At 38.6% G+C, this 15602-nt stretch overlaps 1 protein-coding gene across 20 annotated transcripts in view; it reads left to right on the top strand.

The window, feature by feature from the left end:
* The window catches only part of ELF2 (E74 like ETS transcription factor 2), a 90298-nt gene that overhangs the window by 59325 nt on the left and 15371 nt on the right, over positions 1-15602 (top strand). For 3 of the 20 annotated variants that reach the window (XM_057547229.1, XM_057547230.1, XM_057547233.1), the window contains exon 5: positions 15388-15441. The exons of 10 other annotated variants lie outside the window; for them this stretch is intronic. In XM_057547229.1, the coding sequence (XP_057403212.1) occupies positions 15388-15441 (54 nt within the window). Of the gene's footprint in view, positions 1-9719; positions 10152-11243; positions 11599-15387; positions 15442-15602 lie in introns of those variants that run through there. 7 more of the 20 variants (XM_057547237.1, XM_007172343.3, XM_007172344.3 and 4 more) reach the window with 7 other exon arrangements.

Genomic DNA, 15602 nt, shown 5'->3' with positions numbered 1-15602 from the left:
GTCCCCTGCATTGGCAGGTGGATTCTTAACTACGGTGCCACCAGGGAAGTCCCGTGATTCACAGTTATTAAAGGTTATACTCTTACTTATAGTCATTATAAATGATTGGCTTTATTTCCTATGCTTTATAATATATCCTTGTAGCTTATTTATCTTATACATAGTAGTTTGTACCTGTTAATCCCCTACTGCTGTCTTGCCCCTCCCCCTTCCCACTCCCCACTGGTATGTTTTCTGTATCTGTGAGTCTGTTTCTTTTTTGTTATATTCACTAGTTTAATTTTTTTAGATTCCTTATATAAGTGATAGCATATAGTATTTTTCTTTCTCTGTCTGACTTATTCCACCAAGTATAATACCCTCCAAGTCCATCCATGTTGTTGCAAATGGCAAAATTTCATTCTTTTTTTATGGCTGAGTAGTATTCCATTGTATATATGTGTGTGTGTGTGTGTGTGTGTGTGTGCATAAACACACCACATCTTCTTTATCCATTCATCTGTTAATGGACACTTTGGCTGCTTCTGTATCTTGGGTGGTGTTGTAAATCATGCTGCTATGAACATTGGGGAGTATATATCTTTTTTAATTAATGTTTTTGTTTTCTTTGAATATATACCCAAGAGTGGGATTGCTGGATCATACGGTAGTTCTATTTTTAGTTTTTTGAGGAACCTCCATACTATTTTCCACAGTGGCTGCACCAATTTACATTCCCATTGGCAGTCCTGTTTTTTTCCTAATCTTGAAGGGAGTGTATCTGAAGTTTCAACTTGAAGTTTAATGTTTGTTGTAGGTTTTAGTATATAACATGTACCAGGTTAAGGAATTTCCGTGTAGTCCTTTGGTTTTGTTTTTGTGTTAGTTATACATGGAATCCTGTCAGATGCTTTTTCAGCATTCTTTGATGAGTCATGATTTTTCTTCTGGAATATATTAATGTGATCAATTAATTAATGAATTCTCAGGCATTGAATTCTCCTTGCGTTTGCGGATACATGTTACTCATCATTTTGCTCTGTTTTGCTTTAAGTTAAGGACCTTTTATAAGTAATATGGAACTATAATTTCTTTTCTTGTATTGTCCTTATCTAATCTTGGAATCAAGATTACACTAGGCTCATGAAATAACCTAGGTTGCTTTTCACTTTTTTTTTTCTCCTATTTTCTGTAACAATTTCTGTAAGATAAGAATTAATTTAAAAATTTGCTAGAATTTGCCTAAAAGGACATTTAAGCCTGTAATTTTTTTTTTTTTTTTGGGCTACATTTTCATTTCTTTGCTACTTACTATTCTATTCAGGTTTTTCTTTATATAGTTTATACAGCTTCTTTATACATTTCATCCAGATTTCAACTTTATTAGTGTATAATTGTTCATAATACTGATTTATTATTTTTATATGTATTGTATCTGTGGTTATTTCTCCCCTTTTGTTCTGTATCTCATTTGTACCTTCTTTTCTTGGTTATCCTTGCAGAGGTCTATTTTATTAATCTTTCCAAAATCAACTTTTGGTTTTGTGAATCTTTTCTATTTTTAAAAATTATTGCTATTTCATTTTTCCTGCTCTTTATTATTTCCTTCCTTCTTTTTTCTTTGGGTTTGTTCTGTTGATTTTTCCATCTTTATCAACTGAATGTTTAGCTTATATATTTTTAAACCTTTTCATTTCCTGGCATCTGAGTACTGTTTTAGCTGTGTCACATATAGTTTGACATGTTGTATTTTTATTGTAATCCATTTCTAAATATTTCTCAATTCCTTTATAATTTCCTTTTTATTCCATGGGCTATTTAACATACACTGTAAGGGAAAGCACATATTAATTTGGCTGGATCAAAACTTAAAATTTTTGTAGGATAGAGGATACCGTAGACAAACCAAAGTAAAAGTCAAACAGCAGGCTGACAGAAGATAGTTGGAACACATATCTGAATTATTGTCTAGTGTATGTTAACATTCTACAGATAAGTAAGACAAAAAAAGTGTCATAGAAAAATGACAAAGGATATGAATAGGAAATTCATAGGGGAAATGTTAATGGCCAATAAGTATATGAAAAAAATGTTTATCCTCAGTACTTACTCTAAGTACATGCAAATTAGTACAACAGTGAAAAATTTCCTGCCGTCCAACAGATGGCAAACATTTGTAAAGTTTGATTATATCTTGTATTGACAAGAATGTAAGAAAAATGGAAGCACTAACACGTCACTAGTGGGATTTTAGACCTACATAGCCACTTTGGAAAGAGTAACATATAAATTTAAAATGCACTTATTCTATGACCTAAAAATTCTCTCTGTAGGTGTATACTGTGGAGAGACTCTAGCATACATGCTTAAGAAAAAATAGATAACTTTATTTGCCTATCAGTAGATAAGTTTTTGAACAAAATGGGGTGTATGTATGCACTGGGATAATTTGAAGTAAAAAGCATAGCTATATTTACTTATACCAACATGGATAGAATATGAATCTTGAATGAAAAAAATAAATTTTAGAATGGCACATATAGTATAATGTCATTATGCAAAGTAATACTGTATGTCATTCTGGGATACATGCACACACACACACACATGCATAAATGTACACACATGTGAAAACATAAAAGTGTAAAACATAGACTGGAAGAATATACACAAAACTCATGATAGTGGTTTCTTCGGAGAGATGGAATGGTGAATGAGGACTGGGGGTAGTTCTCAAAGATGTTATTATCTCCACATGTAATGTGTTATTTCTTAGGGAAAAACAGCATCTTCAAGTATAGATGACAAAATGATAACAGTTGTTTGTTCTGGATGCAGGGGTCGTGACTGTTTGTTATTATTATTTTTTTTGGTAATTTCACATACATTTAAAATCCTCCTCAAAAATTGTACAAGATATGACTTCCTAAACAAAACACAGATGACTCAAGATTTCTAGCTTGGGATTAAGGTGATGTTATTGATAGAGGAAACAAAGGAGATTTGTAGATAAAAGACCTTTAGGTACCAGTGGGTTATCCAAATAAAGACGTTTACCGTACAATTGGAAATTAGAACGTAGCACTAAAAAAAATAATAATAAGCTTAGAGATGCTGATTTTTGAGTCAGTTCAGAAATCATATTGAAAGCCCTGGTGGTGAATGGATACTAACTACCATTCTTGAGAGAATGGAGAATGAAGAGAGAAAGTGGCTAAGGCTCATGCTTTGGAAGAACAGTCACATTTGAGGGTTGTGCCGAAGTAGGCGAAGTCAACGGAAAAAAAACAAATAGGAAAAAAACAAAGCCAGACAGTTTATTGTCATGAAAATCATATGAAGGGAAGTTTAATAAGGGGTGGTCAGTAATTTCATTTGTTTGGAGAGGTAGAGTCAGGTGAAAACTAGGAAGAGATTGCTGGGCTTGGCAATTAAAAGCTGATGTTGACCTTTGAAGAACTTTTCAGTGGATAGGTGCAGAAGCTATATTGTAAGAGGGGAAGAAATTAGTTATTTGAATATTCCTTTTTGAAGAACTTTTCAGTGGATAGGTGCAGAAGCTATATTGTAAGAGGGGAAGAAATTAGTTATTTGAATATTCCTTTTAGAATCAATCAAAATAGAATTTGACTTACTGTTGCAATATGTTTTAGTTAAGAACTCCATTGTAAATCTTTTCATAAACATGCTAAATAAGAATCATGCATTAGACCTTGTAAAGTTTCACAGGAATTGAAAAAAATTTCCAGAATATTCAAGATACTGTACATTCCCTAATGATAATAAAGAACCCAAGCCCTTGAAATCAGTTGTTTTAAATGTTATTTAAAATAGATCATTAACCATTTTAATTCACTTTGTATGGTGTCATAAACATATGGTACTTAATAAATGCTTTTTGAAAGCAATTTTTTGTCTAACATCCATTAGAAAAGACTAGCTGCAAGACTCAGTTGACAGATAGTCTTCTAGGAGTGGCTGCTTTTGCTTAGTGTAAACCATAAAGTGAAGAATCAACAAGCTCAAGGAGAATTTGGCCCAGGGATAAGTTAAGTAAAATGCAGAAAACATGGGAAGCTAATCCAAACTATCAGTTTTGGAAATGGTACATGCTGGATCCTTGCTCATCATAGGGTTTTTATGGTCGATAAATGCATATGGCTAGATAATTTATGATAAAATAACTTTTGGAAGTCATAGAGCTCTTTGAGAATCTGAAAATCATCGTGATCCTCTTCCTCAGAAAAAATGCACATTTTGCTAACAAAATTTTGCCTTTGTGAACCCCCTATTTAAAATCCATGCCTTATGAAGGCTTTTATACATGTAAATATTTAACTCTGCTGGGTGGTGGTCCAAAATGTAGCACATACCCACTACTACTCTAATTTCATGTATAAGCAATTCTGTATATCATACTAAGAATTTCACACTTGGTGTGGGTTCTGTCTGAATTGAGAAGGCTTAATTTTTTCCCTTTGTTACGTAGTTCAGTGCCACCACGTGTAGTAATAGGTGCCTACAACAGAAACTTGCTCAAAGTAGGTGCTGGGTAATTATTTATGGAATAAATGAATGAATATGTGACCATGGATTCAAACATCTTCACTTTAATAATATTTTATAAAACCTAACTATTAAATAAAATGAATCAGTAGTATAAAAAACTGAAAATAGTGAATTAAACATATAGTAGTATAAAACATATGAAATAGTCCATCTTTTCTCTTTGTAAAGCTGTAGACTTGCACTCCTGTGTCTGTCGTCTGTCTTCCAGTATTGATGAACCAAGCTTTACTTAATGGTCCTAAATCTCTTGATTCCAGCTTGTTGTCCTTGATAGACATATTTTTTCTTAGACCTTAGTTTTCCTACCTTTTTTTTCTTCTAAACATGCCCAACACACCATACCCCAGCTTTGAGTTTCATTGTTAGTTCAGCTGCATCAGACTGTTTAAGACCCCCTCTTATTGTTCTCCTACCATTCACTGCTCAAAGTTTTTTTTCCATTTTTTTCTTAATTTCTCAGAAAGACTCTTGACCATGGCTCTAGCTTTGACATTAAAAAGCAAAACATCAACCACTTTATAATTTATATAAATATAATAATAGTAAAATGGATTTAACTTTTCATCCATTTTGTAACTTCTAAGTTTTATAGAAGATTGTTTTGTAGAATTTTTAACCTTGAAAGAGTGAGATATATACCATGTGACTTTGGTTAAATTATTTAACTTCTTGGAGCCTCAGTTTCCTGATGTGTAAAATTAGGGCATTGGATTAAATCGGTGATTCTCAAATAACTCTACCATTGGTGGTTAAAGAGTTGTCATTACTCAAATAGGAAATTGGCATCCTTCTCCCAAATTATAGGAAAATAACATTAAATGGGTAGAATGTCTCCTCCCTTTGATTCCTACCTGTGATTTTTTTTTTTTTAAACAACAGCCTCCAATGGCTTTTTTTTTTTTTTTAATTTTATTATTTATTTATTTAATTTTTGGCTGTGTTGGGTCTCCGTTTCTGTGTGAGGGCTTTCTCTAGTTGAGGCAAGCGGGGGCCACTCTTCATCGCGGTGTGCGGGCCTTTCACTATCGCGGCCTCTCTTGTTGCGGAGCACAGGCTCCAGACGTGCAGGCTCAGTAACTGTGGCTCACGGACCCAGTTGCTCCGCGGCATGTGGGATCTTCCCAGACCAGGGCTCGAACCCATGTCCCCTGCATTAGCAGGCAGACTCTCAACCACTGCGCCACCAGGGAAGCCCCACCTGTGATTTTTTTTAAAACTTTGAAGCCTGTTGACCTTGGTACTTGTATCTGATAGAGCACACAGTTATATATTTGGTTTTTAAGTTTAATATATGTCATTCATGGTAGTCAGGAAAAGAGATGATGATGTTCAGGTCCTTCCTTAATTTTATGAAAACCTCTAGGTGACCTTGTCTCGAGGCATCTCTTCAACCGTAACCTTCTATGATTCTGTTTACTAGATAAAGGAAAAATACGAAGGAAATAACCAGAACAAGCTATAAGTCAAAACATTTAAAACCTATATGGTGTTGGAAACAATTGGATATTTACATATCTCTCAAAATTTTTTTCCATCTTGGTTACTACAGGACCATAAAATCATTCAAATAGCCAAGGGTATCTAATTATTTTTGGTTATATTAGACTTTTAATGATAATGATTATATTTTGAAGACTTACTTATTTTTAAAACGGAGAGGCTGGAGGATGAAAGAATTGATGCTCAGACTATGAAGAAAGACATGGAAAGAACTGCTCAGGACTTTGTAGTTGAAAGAGGTCATTTTAAAACTCTACCCTTCTTTCTTTATCTAAGCTGTGAAATGTGACAAGTTGGGAGTTTAAACTGCTCCTTTCTTCTGTATTAATTATCTTTTGCTGATTAACAAATCGTCTCAAATTTAGCAGTTTAAGACAATAAACATTATATCAATATTATAGTTTTTGAGATTAAGGATTGGGGATTGGCTTACTATGGTTCGTAACTCAGGATCTTTCATGAAGCTGGAATCATCTGAAGGCTTGATTAGGGCTGGAGGGTTTGTGTCCTAGAGAGTTCAGTCGCATGACTGTTGGCAGGATGCCATTGTTCCTTGCCTAATGGGCAGTTGGCTTCCTCTGAGTGACCCAAAGCAAGAGATCAAGCAGTTTCTGAAGTCACACACCATCACTTCAGCTCTATTCTCTTTGTTAGAAGTGAGTCATTAAGTTCAGCTTACACTCAAAGGGAGAGAGGGGAATTAGATTCCGCCTCTTGAAGGGAGGAATATAAAAGAATTTTCAGAAAAGAAAATCAGTAGGTACTAAATGCATCATAGCAGATACACAGGCCTTGTTACTTTGGTGCTTGGGGAGTGTTTGAGAGGAAGGGCTCTAGAGTTAGAGTTCGTGGGTTCAAATCCTGGCTCTGCTTCTCCTGAACACTATGACCTTCATCAAGATTCCTCATCTATAAAATGAGCACAATAGTAATATCTATTAACAGGAATGTAGAGAGGAATAAGTGAAAAAAATGAAGGTAAAGCACTTATCTTGGTGGCTTTTATTTCATTAAGAGTTAGCTGTTATTTACCTACTAGATCACAGCAATAACTTTGATGTAGAGTCTGCCTTTCTGTAATGTTATTAGCAGAATATGCTCTAAGGTATCCACCAGGCCAACCTACCTAGTCTTATTCAATTTTTAAAATTCTGCTTATTAATACTTGAGAAAATTCTGCTTAACCTTGAAGACTTGAGAAATGTCGATGTGTGTGTGTGAATGTGTGTATATATACACACATATACATGTTATGTACACATATATTCACATATACTACATGGCTTGAGTCATATTGTGTGGACGAAATGCATACACAGTAAGTCCCCTACATATGAACCTTTAAGTTGCGAACTTTCAAAAATGCGAACATGCGTTGCATCAGCGTCAGACGTGAGTGAAATTGCAGCTTGCCCTCTGATTGTGTTAGTTGGGTACCTAGGCTAACTTTGTTGGACTTACAAATTGGACTTACAAACGCGCTTTTTTGGAACGGAACTCATCTGTATGTAGGGGACATACTGTATATTTTAATCCTGCCACATTTATATTTTTAATATTTTACCATGTTGTTAAAAATTCTTCAAACATGTTTTTATTAAAACAATCCACTGCATTTTTTGATTATTTCCCCAGGCTAGGCCCCGGAAATGAAATTCCTAGATCAGTATATATTGATATTTACCTCTTTAAGACTCTTGATATATAATGCTCATTGCTTTCTTGAAAGTTTGTACCAGTTTATATTTCCAGCAGCGGCCTCACCTTGCTTGCTAGTCCTAGTATAGTATTACTGGTCTCTGAAAAGTGTTGGTGGCTTTTTTGAAAGCCTAGTTATAGTAGCAAGACAGAATTGCATTAAACCCCAGGGAATTGTGTTTTTATAAGAGCTTTAAATATATAGGAATATTTTCCAGCGTTTCTGCATTAATTTCTATTAATATATATACACACACACATATGCATAAATCCTATATATGTGTATATACTAACTGTGAAGTATGATGCAGGAATAGATACAGCTTCTGTTCGCTTGGAACTTAAAATATAAGGCTGATATGAGTCCATATAATTAAGATGTACCGCGAGTGAAATACACAGACACACACCGTTACCTTTCTTTAAAAGCTAACCCTCAAGAAGCAAAGAGTGAGGTAAAAGTTGTGTGTCAGGCTGCAAACTGACTCCCACAGTGAGAAGAGTATTTCTTTTTGAGCCAAGTCAAGCTGTCGCCTCCAGAAAAAACACACCTTTGGCTTACTTACTCTCTTCCTTCCTAAATACACGAATATCTATGATTGCTAAGAGTGGAAATTCAGATTTGCTGTCAATTTCAGTGTTCTGCCTAAAGCTAGCAATTAGCCCCTTCGCGTGCCTTACCATCCTCGCACCTGGAAACTGTCTCAGTTTATGATGCTGCCGGTCAATGGATGATCCTTCTTTTAAATTGACTAGAGATAAAAAATAAAAGCTACCAGTCATACAGTTTCTTTTGTCTAATAGGTGGCAAGTTTACCTAACACAAGGAAGAGATCCCTGTTTGGTTTCAGGGGGGCTGTACTTTGGAAATGGCGCATGGGTTCTTGTTTGGGAAGGTGGGGATCACGGTGGTAGGGCTAGGGGAAAGGCCCAAAAGAATAAATGAGTATTCAGAAGAAATGGAAAAAGCAAAGTCATGGGCTGTGGAATCAACTCTGAGGTTGCACCTGTTGGGCAAACATTTGTAAAACGATATAGTATTAATATTACCACCGGAAAAAACTGTTTTCTCTAGTCATCGTCACAGTTCATTCAATTTAAGTCATAAAAATTACACCTTGTTATTTAAAATTTGTAACGACCAAATCTTTTTTGTGTTTATTCAGCAAATAACTTTTTGAACACATTCTGTAGGAGGCACTGTTTTATGTTTTGTGGAGAAACAACTATAGGCAACCTTTTGTTTCAGTTTTTTTCATATTATGAAATTTTGAACCCAGGGAAGCATTTTTTGTGTTTGTTTTAATGAAGCTTCATCTGGGTCATTTTAGAGGCTTGTTTTCCTGTGTTGTCAGTAAGTCTATAGTCACTAAACGGCAATCTAGCTCCCGCGTCTACTGTATTCAGTAGGTACGTTATTTGTAATAAGGTTAGTTTTATCAAAAAGATCTTTAAAAGTAGATGATGATATAAGTGAATACGTTCGTTTGCTTCCGAGCGAACCAAACAGAAATGTAAGAGGGTACATAAATTTCATGGCTAGCCGACTGGGGGAGGATAATCTAATGTCTCAGAGGTTGGCATGTTCTGTTTGCTAATAAACACCTGTCTCGTGTGCTCTTCCGTACCTCTGTAGAGGGAAGAGGGCGACGTCGGTCCCTGAGAGTGGCTGGAAGCCCCTAACTTTGTCCCAGGAAAGCCGTGGTAATATTTTGTAGGTATGACTTTTGGGGTTCGTATGCCCGTTTTTCAGCGCAGCGCTTTCAAGCGTACGGCTTACACGCAGCCTACGCTTTGACACGGCCCAACAAGTTAATTAATTAGCCACCTTTCCGTCCAGCTGCGGGACTGGGCATTAGAGCTCTTCCAGAAAGAAAATTTGATTAATGGCTCTCTTCTAGCGTGGGGACGACTGCAGACTTCTCTTCCGCAGAGCGTGAAACGTGCGTCTTCCTGCCGAGGGGCCTCGTCCCAGCCGCGGCCCCCGGGACGACTCCCTGCCTCAGGTGTCCCCCGCGCCGCGGGCCGCGGCCGCTCTCCGGGGCGGGCGTCCGGGACTTCCTGTCTGGGCGCGGGGCGGAAGGATCGCGTTGCCAGCCGAGGCGGCCGCCGCCGCCGCCCCTGCCGTTAGGTGGTGGGGTTTCTCAGCCCGGCGGCGGGAGGCGGGCCGGCCTCGGCTTCCTGTCGGAGGACGCGCAAGGATCCGGGCGTCGGAGTGTGTGCGAGTGCGTGAGTGTGTGTCGGCCGCACGGCGTGTGTCTCCGGCCGCGGGTTCCGCCTCCTCCCCTGCCGCCGCTGCTCACGGTGTAAGTCAATGTGAAGCAGCAGCTCCAGCCCCGGGATAAACATGGCGACGTCTCTGCATGAGGGACCCACGAACCAGCTGGATCTGCTCATCCGGGCTGGTAAGGACAGGGGAACTTTCCTCCCGTGCATCGATGCAGCAGGAGAGGGGGTGCACAGGGGGCGGGGTGGCTCCCCTGTGGCGGTCAGTGCAGGGGGTCCGGTGTCCCCTTCGGTCACCGGGGCGGCCGGGGGAAAGGGGGGTTGTGAATGAAGTAATGGAGGCGACGAATCAGGAAGTGATCACCTTGGAGAGTAACCTGCCTGGAATCCGGCGCTGTCGCTTCAGGGTGGGTTTGTGGAGCAGCGGCGGCGGCTGCCGGGCGGAGCGCTGGCAGCGGCTGCCGGGCAGCCGAGCCGCAGTTAAGTTGGGGACTCGGGGGCGGACGAGTTGTGCGCTTCACCCCAGTTGCCGAGGAACCAGGAAGTGAGTGAGGCTGTTGTCTCCCGGCTGCGCCTGCCACGCTGTCTGGCCGCAGAGGCCGCTGCTGCCCGCGGTCGGGGGCGGCGGGCTTCTCCGGTGGACGCTCGCCACCCCCGCCCCGTTCTCCTTTCAGACTTGGTCCGCAAGTCCTGGACTTCCGCGCGGACGAGGCAGCGCCGGGCCACGTCCGGTAGACCGATACCCGCCAAAAAATTGTTCTGACCCTCCTCCTCACATCCCCACCTTGTGCGGGCTCGGGAGTAACGGTTCTCGAGAGGGTCCCTTAATAACGTGGAGCGGCTTGGAGGGGTGTTTCTCTCGGGGGCGCGCCTCCCTTTCCTGGTTCAGTGGGCGGCTGTGGAGAAGTAGGCTTATGCCCCTTGCCTCGTGGGTGGGTTTTTCAGGGGGGAGGATGGCAAAGACACGGAGTATGTTTTGTACCCCTGCGCTGGAGCGCTGGGGCGTCAGAGAAGAACGTTTATTTTTGTAAACAGCGGGTGAAGGTGGAGGAGCGGGGCGGGCGGGAGGGAGTCTTGGCCCCAGGGAAGTCTCCTCACGGAATTGCCCCCTTTCCCCCTCCCCCCCAAGCCTCCCACCACAGCGGAAGCGCCTCGGAGAGGACAGAACGGCCGGGATTGACAGGCCTCGGGTTCCAATCCGCTCGCTGCGATGTTCCGAATAAGAGCGTTGGTTTCTGGGGGCGGGACTCCTGGCCCGCGCTGGGCCAATGAAGATTGGGCGGGAGTGAAGCTGACAATGTACGCATGGAATTGGAGGGAAGAGGAGTGTAAACACGGAAGTGGCCGCGGCGGTGGGGGATGTGCGGCGCCACTGCTGCAGCGGAAGGGCACGGACTTAAGTTACATAGGGAAAGCGGCTTTACTTAATAGCAGACAGCGCAGCGAGGGCCCTGAGTCGGCGTAGCGGAGCTTGAGTACGGTTTACCTACTGCAGTGAGCGTCAGTGTTCCTTTCCCTGGCTTCTCTTTCATATCGCCATCGATGGGAATTGGAAGATGGGGAAGAGTCACCGACGAGGATTGCTGTAAAGGATCTTACCGGCTGTTTTACATCCACTGTTTTTAGGTTGGGGAGTTAGTCGTTTTGTTGGTGAAACTCTTGTGATTCAGTTCGTTTGGGAGAAATCATAAACTTACATGTACCTTTAACAGAACTTAATCTGTAAAATAGAACGCTACACGTTCCCAAGAAAAAAATCACAGTTTACTGAGTAGTGATTAAAATGCATTTGACAGTTATTTTCTGATTAGAACAAGAACTTAAATATTAGGGAAAAGGAGGCAGAGCACAATGAGAACTTGGTCTCTTTGTGTACGTTCAGTCCATTAATACTGTATGAATTAAGGGATGGAATTTTTGGCTTTATATTATTGGTACTAACAATACTTAATGGATTGTTTGGGTCAGTAGTGCTGAATATGGACCTTTCCGGAAATGTTCCCAGTGGTTGTGAGAACCTTAGAATACTCCACGCAGTTAGAATTTTGTAAAGGTAAGGGTAAGAGGGCTTAATTTTGCCAAGAGAAGGTGTTTTTGTCATGAGCTTTTGGAATTATCGTCACAACTGAACGTTACCTATAGATACTTTGCTTGGAGTGGATACATATACACAGTTTAACATATAGACAGTCTACAGTTTAAAAATAGAAAAGTTTTATCTTCTTTCGATCAGGGTTTTTTTTTTTAAGTTAAATGTTGTTTTCCAGTTCTACTGCATTTCCTTAGTACATAGAAACCTTACAGTTGAAATTTCCTTTGTGATTATAATGTTCTGTAAAGAATATATATTACATATAATTGTTTTCAAATTATTTTCTCAGTCATATTCGTGTAATCTTAAGTTCCTTTATAAACCTTGTTTTAGAAGGAAATTTGAGACAGGTTTGCTGATTTATCCAAGGTTTATTCAGTGAGTTAAAAGTGGAGGAGGAAAGGTGGCCCAGAAAATGAAGAATCATGGATCTAAATTTTTATTGCTGCCAATTTCCAGTGATGTTGGGAGGGTAATGTTTGTAAGGTTTGTATTTGTATATGGACTTAATAGTATCTTTTCATTCCCTTGAGGGAAGTCATCAAGTGTTAGAGGTAATTCTTGCTCACAAAGATTTAGTCTAATTAAGGAGACAGATGAAAATCTGTACAATATATAAATGTTAATATAACTACAGGGATTGCTGTATGGGTTCCTGGTAAGTGTAGAATGCTATTAAGGAAAACTTCTAGAGGAGATAAGCTTTAAATTGAATTTGTTAGCATAACTGTTGTTTCTAAGTAAGTATAAAGCACTTAGAATTACCATTACTGTTAGACGTTAAGATGCTAGAGGATATATAGCTTTGCTTTTATTTTCCTCCCTTCAGAGACTTTTAACTATCAACCTTAGCTATCAGCTTTCGCTTTAGTTATCAACATGTATGCTGTCAGAGGCATTTGAATAAAGAATGAAACACATAAGCTTATTTACTAAAAATCACTTTCATTTTCACATACAAAATATTTTTTGTGGTAAAGACTTGACATACTTTATAAAACTTTCACTGGCAACATGGTGTCCGAGAAAGAGCCTTGACCCTGAAGTCAGGAGACAACGATCTACATCTACCTGTCACTAAACTAGCTCTTTAAGGCTTTGTTTTCTGTAAGAGAACAGCGTTGACTAGGTGATCCCTAATAACTTTTAAAGCTCTGAAACTATAGGTGGCTCAGAAATATTTAATGGAAAGCGAAGGTTCTCTTTTTGCTTGGATTTCTTTACATTACACTCTATGAGTGAATTTGTCTGTAAGGTCGTTATGTAATGGGGAGGGGTTAATTTCTTTTGCCAATCTTTGGACCAAATTGGAGCTTGAGGCCATGTCTGTATGTTGAATAAGACTATGATATAGTTTATTTAGTAAATTAAGCTCATTTCTAGTCTCTAGGAAAATATGAATGTTACTTTATTAATACTTATGCGAAAGCATTGTGTACACGTGGTCTGATTTTCTGGAAGATTTTCAGTTTAAAATATTCTGCCTTCTTATTCTCAGGTGTACATTCCTTGACTTTTTTCTTCCTTTTTTTGAGAAACTGAAAATTGAGAAAGTGGAGAATTTGAGAATTGAGAAATAGGGTAGCTCTTAGGAAAGAAGTATTGTTCTACTTTAACACGGTTATTGAATGGAAGGGGGAAATTCTTCTGGAAATGCAGCCTTAAGTATTTTTATGGACAGAACAAATCTGTCTAGTTTGTCAAAATGCATCATGAAATTTGAACTTGAAAATCTTCTAATTTACTGTAAACTGGAATATCTAGTATCAATCTTGAAAAGAACATCAATTTGAAAAAAAAATGTATCGGGCTATGAAAAGATGAAGCATATGTTGAAATAAAATTGGAAGAATGGCATAAATTTTTTAAAAATTTATTTGAAAATGTGTTTAAGAAATTACTCTTTAGAATTCATTGCAGCATTAGTACTAAAATTCATACAGAAATTGAGTTACAGAGTAACAGTGTGTAAATAGTCATTCAGGGTAATCCAACATCAGTTTCCTTTAGGGACAGATTTAATTGGTAGAGAGGCAGGCAGGAGAGTGTTTTTGATTTATGAAGAGTTTAAAAAAAATATCCTTCATGTGTAAGTCGACAAAGTACTGTTGTACTTATGGAAAAGGAATCATAATTGTTCATCTACACACTGATTTTATGTTTAGAAGCTAAAACTTACAGAAACATGAGGATGGAATTTGGGTGTTGTTGATTACATTTGATAATAAATTATAGCTGCAGTTCTTTAATACTAAAATCTCTGGTATGGGGGATTCTGGGAGTTGCCCAGACTCTTTCAGGGGGTCCGTGAAGTCAGATTGTTTTCATGGTAACGCTAAGACATTATTTGCCTTTTCACTTTCACAAGTGTTCACAGAAGTTTTCTAGAGGCTACATGGCTTGATAGAACAGATCGGATGAAGAAGCAAGTATGAGAATCCAACTGTTTTCTACCGTGTATTAAAAAGATTTGCAAAAATGTAAAATAAAGCTACTCTCTAAATTTTTCTTTGTTTTAGAAAAGGTATTTTTCATAAACATATTAAAGTTTTCTTAGCTTTAATTTCAAATAGGATAAGTATCTAAACATAGGACTTACATAAGCAAAATCTCTTTGTGGTCCTCAGTAATCTGAGTGTAAAAGGGTCCTTTGACCAGAGAAGTTTGAGAATAGCTGAATTACAGTTTTATTTAGTCTATACTTTTCAGTACCGTAGCCACTAGCCTCATGTGGCGATTGAGTATTTGAAATGTGGCTGATTAACCAAATTTTTAATTTAATTTAAACATAAAAACTGAAGCAGTGGAAAACTTCTTTACATGTTGTTTACATGTAAACCTCTTTTACATGTTGAAATGTTAGTGTTTTGGATATACTGGGTTAAATGAAAGGTATTAATTTCCCCTTCTGCTTATTTTCTTAACGTGGCTACTGGACCTTTAAAAATTACACGTGGCTCTCGTTATATTTTTATCAGACAGCGCTACTGTAGAAAATGATTTTATTCTCTTTCCCTTTTTAACCTTATAATGCAGCTGTAAAGATTAGAAAAGTCGAAGGGGAACGATTAAAGATGGAGTGCCCCAGACCTTTACCTTTCTGTTCGTTTGTGTTCTTCGCTCGCCTATTACTGGTACAGTCCTGGGATGTTAGAGAATAAGCTGTGGTGAGTCAGGTGTGGTAGCTGAGTGATGCCCTTGTAAATATTAGTTTATGGTCTTGCTTGTAGGGGAATACCACTATCACCTAATGAAGTGTTTTCTAATTTTTCCCTATTGCTCTCAAATTAAATTGCTGTTAATTTTTATTTTTGACTTTTAAGAACGTTGTTATGAGCTAGATGCGTTGCCAGCGTTCTCTTCTGCAAAGCTGAGAGGTATGTCTCTTGTCAGACTTAATTACCAAGTTTGGTATTTAGTAACAGCTGTCGAGTGAGTCTGGAATAGTCTCCATACAAACACCAGTTGATTAGAAAGCTAGAAATGGAACAATAAGACTCTTAACCAATGGTAAAGGAGGGCATAAGCAAGTTTAATT

This window comes from Balaenoptera acutorostrata, chromosome 5 (assembly GCF_949987535.1).
Source record: "Balaenoptera acutorostrata chromosome 5, mBalAcu1.1, whole genome shotgun sequence".
Classification (NCBI taxonomy): Eukaryota; Metazoa; Chordata; class Mammalia; order Artiodactyla; family Balaenopteridae; genus Balaenoptera; species Balaenoptera acutorostrata.
Note: the sequence above shows the minus strand (reverse complement) of the source record. Positions and strands in the feature narration are given on the sequence as shown.